Source organism: Malaya genurostris, chromosome 1 (assembly GCF_030247185.1).
Source record: "Malaya genurostris strain Urasoe2022 chromosome 1, Malgen_1.1, whole genome shotgun sequence".
NCBI lineage: Eukaryota > Metazoa > Arthropoda > Insecta > Diptera > Culicidae > Malaya > Malaya genurostris.
The window spans coordinates 99704643-99714634 of NC_080570.1; the positions used below are offsets into that span (position 1 = coordinate 99704643).

The window sequence follows — 9992 nt, forward strand, 5'->3', positions numbered from 1 at the left end:
GGAACCGGAATCAGATCTGGATGAAATTGCATTATATCTTTTAAGATAATGAGAGCTTTAATTTGAATCATGATTTGTGAAAATCGGTTAACCCATTATAACCCAGGCGTTCCCAAATGAGCAGAAATCATCAATACCATCATGTTTTGTGTTGAAGATGTTGGGAAGTACCAAATCACCATTGAAAATCTTTTCCAAATGAAATTATCCTATGTATGATATATCATACGCTGAGACAATACAAAAGCAACAAACTCATATATATATATATATATATATATATATATATATATATATATATATATATATATATATATATATATATATATATATATATATATATATATATATATATATATATATATATATATATATATATACAGCTTACAATACAATCACTCCGATTCTGTATTTCGTTCGAATCGGATTGTTTCGATCGAATACGAAATTTTGCATTCTGTTGCTCGATCGAGTTCGAGTTTTCCATACAAAAGCATCACTCGATCGAATTATACAAGGCAAATTTTTACATTCGTTATAATTATATTATTAAGAACAATCCGCTAAAATCCGAAACGAAGGTATATATTGTGCTTTCATCTCCGATAGTACTTATACCGCTACGATTGGCAAGTCATTGAATCGTGTATATATATATATATATATATATATATATATATATATATATATATATATATATATATATATATATATATATATATATATATATATATATATATATATATATATATATATATATATATATATATATATATATATATATATATATATATATATATATATATATATATATATATATATATATATATATATATATATATATATATATATATATATATATATATATATATATATATATATATATATATATATATATATATATATATATATATATATATATATATATATATATATATATATATATATATATATATATATATATATATATATATATATATATATATATATATATATATATATATATATATATATATATATATATATATATATATATATATATATATATATATATATATATATATATATATATATATATATATATATATATATATATATATATATATATATATATATATATATATATATATATACACGATTCAATGACTTGCCAATCGTAGCGGTATAAGTACTATCGGAGATGAAAGCACAATATATACCTTCGTTTCGGATTTTAGCGGATTGTTCTTAATAATATAATTATAACGAATGTAAAAATTTGCCTTGTGTAATTCGATCGAGTGATGCTTTTGTATGGAAAACTCGAACTCGATCGAGCAACAGAATGCAAAATTTCGTATTCGATCGAAACAATCCGATTCGAACGAAATACAGAATCGGAGTGATTGTATTGTAAGCTGAAATGAACAACTTCATTTGTCGATGCCTTTCATTCAGCCTACCTGGGTTCGATTCCCAACCCCGCACACAGAGTCAGAAGGTTTTTCTGGCCCGTAGTGGTGAATGACCTTAAGATCAAAACCTGTGCAATCGAAAATAAAAAATAACTTCATTTCTTTCCATTTCTTCATTTTTGGGAAAATGGATTACCTGTTTGCATTTTTATGATATTTGTTATACTTGTACGATTTGTTGAGAGTATTGAAGCTTATTTAATAGTTTTTCAATGTCTAAAGTTTTGGAGGTATTCATACTTCCTTTTCTAAATTAGCATTCTACGCCGTATTCACGTGATCGTCAAATCCTAAAGGGTCGCTATCCTTATCACGACTTTTTGTAGCCATGGTTTTGAATATCCCACATTTCGAATATGTGCAATGCATAGGGCGATGGTCTTACAAACCAGTTGTCGTATGTTCGAGTCCCGCCCTGGAAGGATTCGTAGTGTCAGTAGAATCGTAGCACCAGCCATGCAATGGTTCTGTACACTCTGAATCGGCGGCGAAGTCTGAACAGAAGGTCGAATTCCACTACAGGAATGTAATACCAAGACTTTGCTTCACATTTCGAAGATATAACAAAATGAATTTGATTTACTGATGGCAAGAGATTTTCGAAAGACTTCAACTTATCAGAAAATTCGGATGCTCGAGGTTATCGGCTAGCGATATGCTTTGGAAGTTTTGCGTATGATATATTATACGCTAGGACATAATGGGTTAACCGTTGCTGAGAAGACGAAGTTATATCCGTTTTGCCTTTCTCATATCAGCTGTTTTTCATTTTTCATTGATAGCAAATACAGAAAAAGATCGATTTGATTTACTGATGACAAGAGATTTTCGAAAGACTTCAACTTATCAGAAAATTCGGATGCTCGAGGTTATCGGCTAGCGATATGCTTTGGAAGTTTTGCGTATGATATATTATACGCTAGGACATAATGGGTTAACCGTTGCTGAGAAGACGAAGTTATATCCGTTTTGTCTTTCTCATATCAGCTGTTTTTCATTTTTCATTGACAGCAAATACAGAAAAAGATCGATGAATGTTTCGACCTTGGTTTCAAATCGTATTCAGAAATTTTCGATTTACAATTTATGATTAGTCAATCATAAATTATCAATTTATGAATAGTCGATGAAATGTTAGTTTAGTTTTTCGATTTGTTTACTTTTGTGCTTCCTGTGTGAATTATACAGATATGTGCATTTTCCGTTAATTGACTGGTTTCCGTGAATTGACTGGTTTTCACGACTTAGACAAATCTGCGGGTAATTTTATTGTCTCATTTACTATTTCCAGTAGTAAAAAGTTCGGAAACCATCCAAAATAAAGAAAAAACTCAGTTTGTCGAGTACACAAAATGTCTGTATGTATGTGTATGTATGTAACCTTTTTTGCACTCACTTTTCTCGGAGATAGCTGAACCGATTTTGAAGAAATTAGATTTAAATGAAAGGTCTTGTAACCGCACACAAAGTTCCTGAATTTTATTCGAATCCGACTTTCGGTTCCAGAATTACATGGTGATATGCGCAAAAAAAATGAAAATAAGTGCACTTACTTTTCTCTGAGACGGCTGAACCGGTTCTTACAAAATTAGATTCAAATGAAAGGTACAATTGTCCTTTACAAAGTTCTTGAGTTTTATTTTGTTCCGACTTCCGGTTCTGGAGTTACAGTGTGATTAGTGAAAAAATTCTTATTTCTAATCACTTCTTCACTTTTCTCAGAGATGGCGTGCCCGATTTCAATAAACTTAGATTCAAATGAAAAGTCATATGGTATCATACAAAACTTCCAAATTTCATCCGGATCGGACCTCCGGTTCCGGAATTATAGTGTGAAGTGTTTTAAAAATTGAATACCGTCACTTGAAGCGGCGAAACAAAACACGTAAAAAAATCTAAACTGGCCTCGAAACTATTGCAATCGGTAACCATGATCAATAGACAACCAAACAACCCGATTCCGGCTATGCTGGTTCTCGGTTTCTGATTTCGGAAGCACCGGAAATAAAAAGTAAAATAATTTCTAAACTTGTCTCAAAACTATTTCAATCGGTAGTCATGGTCAGTAAACGGCTTTCCTTGTGCTTGGGTTTTTGATGAATGACTGAAGATTGTAGCCATAGACTCAAAAATTAATCCCAGTCACTTTTCTTGAAACAACTTCGATTATACCGGTTCCGGATTACTGTTTCGGATTACTTCACATGTCGACGCAAAAAATTTGATTTATTACCTGTAAAAATGATCCAACACTGCTCAGAATCATCATCATGTTGTCATGTCATGTCATCCCAGATTCCGGTTCCAGAAGTACCTCTTTTCGTTTCCTCAGAGATGGCCTAACCGAAATGACTACTGTTTCACTCTGTAGGTTATATTAGTTTATGGACAATCCTTTTTGTTTTTCAAGAATCAAAGAAAATTATTTTGAAGAATGCCATGAATGAGAATTTGTGAGATATGAGAAAGGCATTATTACACCACTAAGTGGATTAAAACAGCTTTTTGGGGCTTTTGTTCACTACTATCGGTGCTTACGGAATCGAAAATCGGGGACAAGTAGTCGTAAAGTAGGCTTATATATCCACTAACTTTCATGAAAATTTGAACATCGTTTCGCCATCACTAGTGAAAAATGCTCATAAAATTTATCATTTTTCACTCATCGCGCTTATCGACTTTCTAAAGAATTTTATTTGCCTCTTAGTTTGTGAAAATTGGTTAAGAAATTTCCGAGAAAATTTAGTACGCATTTTCTCATAGATTTGCACATATTACCTAGTCATTTCGGAGCCGGAAGTCGGATAAAGATGAAATTCAATAGCAAGCTATGGGTCCATTAGAGCTTTCATTTGAATCTGAGTTTGAGAAAATTGGTTCAGCCATCTCTGAGAAAACTAAGTGACATTGTTGCCCGACGGCGATCACGTTTATTGTACGAAACTAAGTCGTTTCCGACGGAACGGCGAATAAATCACGATGAAAACTTTGAGGATTTTCTAACTCGGGCATGTGCCTTTTTAAGAGAAAGAAAAACGCGTGTTACTCTATACATGTTTAATTTAAGACTAATGAAAGGAAGTTGGCGGAAATTACAAATGACATTTTTCTGTTGGCAACAATTTTTTCTCTTCGCTCATTCCTGCTCTTTGTCAGGGGGTGAGCCAATCTTCGACTCGGGAATGAAGGATCGTTCACCGCTTACGTCCGTAAACACCGCGCCGGCCTTGAGGCGATAGCCTCAATTGCAAGGCAAAACAACCAGCTTCTGTATGGGGCGTTGATATTGAGTTTGAGCCCGCCAAAGTGTGACGTTGCGTACAATCCCGTTAGCATCTGGATGGACTGCTACCACACGAGCAAGCTCCCAAAAGGCTGGCGGTGTATTGTCCGTTTTGACCAGCACAAGGTCTCCGATTTTGATGTTCTCCTGTATCGTCCTCCATTTATTTCTCGGCTGAAGGGTTGCGAGATATTCAGATCTCCAACGCTCCCAGATATCAGCAGTATACCGACGAAGTCGTTGATATCGATCCAATCGATTTTCTGGCACATGGCTTGTATTCGGCTCTGGTATCAAGTTCAGTGGTTGACCAATGACAAAGTGTCCTGGCGTCAATGCTTCACAGGAATCTGCAGAATTAGAGAGTGCGCAAAGAGGTCGGGAATTTAAACAAGTTTCAATTTCCACGAGCAATGTCGTCAGATCTTCGAATGTAAGAACCTGTGTTCCAACCACGGTGCGAAAGTGTTTTTTCATGCTCTTGACTGCGGCCTCCCACATACCTCCCATGTGAGAAGCGCTGGATGTGATGAATCTCCATTTAACTTCGCAACGGCTGAGATGATGATCAATCTCTGTATTAAAGTTTAAATTCTGAAGGTTTTCTCGTAGCATTCGATCCGCACCAACGAAATTGGTCCCGTTATCTGACCACAGCTGAGACGGTAATCCACGACATCCACAAAAACGTTTCAAAGCAGAAATGAAGGCATTTGACGTCAGATCGGTTACTCCTTCCAAGTGGATGGCTTTTGTCGCTAGGCACACAAAGACAGCAACATAGCCCTTAACTGTTTTTGACGATCTCAGAAGATTGGTTCGTAATGTGACAGGTCCGGCGTAGTCCACCCCAACATTTTCAAAAGCACGTCCTCCTGACGATCTGACTGCAGGCAAACTACCCATCAGCTGCTGTGCAGTTTTGGCCTTCCAACGAGCACAACGAACACATTTGTTGATCACGGATGATACTGCTGTATGACAACTGAGAACCCAGTATCGTTGATTTAGTGAAGCAATCACCAACGTTGGCCCACCGTGTAGATTTTGCAGATGCTGTTGCTGGATAAGCAAGTATGTGTACCGATGTGTCTTCGGTAGAATCACCGGATGCCGCATGTTGTAGGGTAATCCTGAGTTCTGCAACCTGCCTGAGACTCGCAGTGTACCCTGTCCATCAAAGAACGGATAGGCTGATTTCAGCTGAGCATTTTTTGGTTCCAACCCTTTACGAATGAGATCGAGATCGCGACCGAACTGTTCGAACTGAGCGAGTCGAGACAACTGCGTGTCTGCATGTTGTATTTCAGATGGTGTTAAATTGCCACTCACTAACGTTTGCTTTCTTAACTTTCCCAGTGCATTTGTTTTGAATCGATTCACCCATGCCAACACTCGTTTAATGAACACTGAAATGGATAAGAGACGAAAAGCGTTCTAAGATATATTTTTCCACTTCAAATGTTAGCTTCAGGGTAACAATATTTATTTTCAAACACTTAATTGATTTTGTATCTTCACTCATTGTTTCTTCGGGTAATGGGGAAATCGATTCAGTTTTCCATCTTTCAGAGTCATCTTGCAACCAGTTAGGGCCTGACCACCACAGAGTATGATTCACTAAATCCACGGGTAAAACTCCTCGAGAAGCACAATCAGCCGGATTGTCAACGGATGCAACATGATTCCATGAGCTTCGAGGAAGCAAATCGAGAATTGTCGACGTGCGATTGGCAACAAATGTTTTCCATTTTTTGGGGTGCGCTGAGAGCCACTCCAAAAAGATTCGGGAGTCAGTCCAGGCATGGACGCTCACTTCTAGATCGGTGAAGGCTTCCAGAATCCGTCGTAAAAGATCGGTCAGCAAAACTGCTGCATTTAACTCCAATTTTGGTATGGAAATTTGACGAATGGGTGCTACTTTCGTTTTGCTAGCGATGAGAGAAACGTATACCGTACCGTCACTACCCACCGAGCGTGCATACACAACTGCTGCATAGGCTGCTTCCGATGCATCGGCGAATCCGTGCAGCTGGATCTTTCCATTGTGGTTTGCTAACCACCTAGGAATGCGTATTTCCTCAATCAACTGCAAACTTGATTTAATACTCGTCCACTCATCATCAATAGCTGCAGGAAGGGGGTCATCCCAAGATAAATCGAGAAGCCAAAGTGATTGATACAAAATCTTAATCCGAACGATTACCGGTGAAATCCATCCAGGAGGGTCGTACAAGCGAGCCGTATCTGACAACAGTTGACGCTTAGTATTTTGCTGATGAATGTTCAGTTTCAGTTTATAACAGAATTCGTCCTTTGATGGAGACCAATGTATCCCCAATGCTTTCACTGAATCCGCCTCTGGTGCGAATTTCAGCGCAATCGGCTGTTGCTGTATTTCTTCATTTGATTTCAACAACTGTGGGACGTTTGTCGACCACTTTCGCAGATTAAATCCAGCGGCTGATGTTATCTGGATAATATCGCTTTTCAACTGGACTGCATCTTCTACTGAATCAGCACCCGACAGGAGATCGTCGACGTAAAAGTTTTTTTCAATTCTTTCAGCAGCAACAGGGTACACTGTCTTGCTGTCCCTGGCTGCTTGTCGTAGTGATTCGATGGCTAAGTAAGCGGCACAGGCAGTTCCGTATGTTACCGTTAGAAGCCGATAATGTTCTACAGGCAGTTCGGGATCAGTTCTCCATACGATTCGCTGGAAATCCGCATCAGCATTGTTCACCCACACTTGGCGATACATTTTTTCTGCATCTGCCATAAAAGCCACCGCGTAGCTTCGAAAACGAGTAAGTATAACAAACAAATCTTCGTTGAGGTTAGGTCCAACCAGAAGCCTCTCATTCAACGATATTCCTGTTGATGTTTTGCTCGAGCCGTCAAACACAACGCGCAACTTTGTTGTGGTACTATCAGTTTTCCAGACTGCTATATTAACTTCTGCAGGCGGAACTCGTTCCATGTGGCCAAGATTCAAATATTCAGCCATAAACTCTCCGTACAGTTTTTTGAATTTGGGGTCCAAATGGAATTTCCTCTCCATCGCTTTTAATCTTTGTATCGCTGCTGGCAAGGACTCTCCAAGAGCCAACTTGGATTCATCGAATGGTAAACGGACTTTGAAACGCCCATCTTTATCACGTTGGTGTGTAGTTTGAAATAGTTCAATGGCTCTTTCCTCCTCCTGGGTGAGGGGTTTCGGTTTATCAATTTCTTCGATCTCCCAGAATTGCCGAAGCGTACGATCAACGTTAATTTCCGAACATAAATTGATTATTGCTGAGCGGCATTGAAGCGAGGCCGCATCGCCAACTTGACCAGCAACAATCCAGCCAAACGCTGAATTTAACGCTACTGGAAGCCCATGTTCATCCTTCACTTTTTTATCACCTAAAATCGAGAGAAACACATCTACTCCAAGTATTAGATCGATCTTACTTGGCTTGCTGAATCCGGGATCTGCCAGTTGTAATGATTCCAAACATTTCAAACGGCTGGTGTCGATTTTCTGCTGCGGAAGATTCCGTGTGAGCTTGGTTAGCACAAAGGCCTTCGTGTTGACGACTGGTTGATTGTCGAACCGCGAAGAGATTTCTAGATTCACCACTCCTTTGGTGGTCTCGGATCCACAGTTCATTATTCCGGTGACAATGAGATTAGCGTTGTTCCTTTTCAATCCAATGTGTATAACACAGCTTTCGGTGATGAGTGATGCTTGGGAACCACAATCGATCATCGCGCGTACCTCATAGAGCTGATCGTTTTTTCCTTTTACTCGAACCACGGCTGTTGGTAAAGTACCTACAGTTAACATTGAACAGCTGTTTTTGACGTTAGCTGAACAGGATACTACTTGCTCGTTGCCATCCTCGTCGCTCTTCGCCGCTAGCTTCTCGTTCGCTTTCACGGTTGTTTTATTAACAGCTTCATTCATCATCTTATCGCACAGCAGTGTATGATGTTTTTGTTTACAGTCAGCGTTTCTGCATACAAATTTCGATTGGCAAGTTTTCACCCAATGATTTGATCGCAAACAATTAAAGCAAAGTTTCGCATGCTGGGCCAACTCACGTCGCTCTTTCACCGGTGCTTGCTTAAAATCACTGCATTGATAGATTGCGTGATCTTCGGAGCAGATTGGGCATGGAAACTTCTGGACGATGTTCATGCTGTTGATTTCCTTCTTGATTTGCGGGTATTTCCTTTCCTCCTTCATAACTTCACGCTTTGTATTATCGTCTACTACCGAAAGCAGCACAGGTCTCGAACGTATCGCATTTGCGTTTCAGGAACTTCATCAGATCGTCGAACGTTGAGTTTTCGGTGTCAACGCTATACTGTGCCCATTGAGATCGCAGTCCGTCATCCAGCTTCTTGAGAATTAAGTGGATGAGCCAGGGATCTCTCGTCTCGTGTTGTTCTCCCATAGCTTTTAGCTGGCGTATAACTTCATCGGAAGTGGATACGAGCTTTCGTAGATTTGCCAGGTTTGGCACCTTGATTACCGGCTGGTCGCAGAATTCCTGAACAAGCGACGAAACAGCGAATTTCGGTTTGTCGTAATGCTCGACCAGGGTATCCCATACTTGTTTATAGTTAGCATCGGTGACAGTATAACTACTCACAAGACTTTTCGCTTCTCCTTCTAAATGTGACATCAGAAGTTGCAACTTGAGTGCATTCGTGAGATTTTTCCGGTCTACGCTGCTGATGAACAGGTCCTTAAATGAAGGCCACTGTTTTCTCTCACCTTTGAAGACAGGAAGACTATACGACGGTAATTGTGTATCGATTGGCTCTGCTTGCCTTCCGCGAAACTGGACAGCCAACTCCTCCACAGATGTTGAAGCTGCAGCTTGTCTGGTCAGCAACGCCCTTTGTGTTTCGAGTAACACTCTTACTGCTTCTTTTAAACCACTACTAGTGTCCGTAACAGTCTGATCACTACCGATTTCTTGTTCCTCATTCAACATCGGAACATACAAATTTTTCGTCGCATAATAGATTTTTTCGAAATCCGACCGAACGTTTAACACAGACGACAAATCATCCGGGTTAGATTGCTCCTCGATTTCGGATCGAATCTGGTCAAAGTTCTCCTCCATATTCACCAGTTTCTGTAGGCGATCTTTAATTTCACTCGCTGGAGGGTCTTGTGAGCACAAGATTCTTGCACTCGCGTGTTCTCGTTTCAGCCTTTCGATAGCAATGTTTCGTTTATTCAGCAACGCTTCCAT

General features: G+C 38.9%; 2 protein-coding genes across 2 annotated transcripts; both read right to left on the reverse strand.

The window, feature by feature from the left end:
- Window positions 1-4695: 4695 nt before the first annotated feature.
- Window positions 4696-8971, reverse strand: LOC131427192 (uncharacterized). The gene is made up of 2 exons (XM_058590174.1): window positions 6259-8971; window positions 4696-6146 (listed from the first exon to the last, which is right to left on the reverse strand). The coding sequence occupies exons 1-2, from the start codon at window positions 8969-8971 to the stop codon at window positions 4696-4698; spliced, it is 4164 nt and encodes a 1387-aa protein (XP_058446157.1).
- A 16-nt stretch (window positions 8972-8987) lies between these two features.
- LOC131427198 (uncharacterized) lies at window positions 8988-9992 on the reverse strand. Its single transcript, XM_058590185.1, has one exon. The coding sequence runs from the start codon at window positions 9990-9992 to the stop codon at window positions 8988-8990; it is 1005 nt and encodes a 334-aa protein (XP_058446168.1).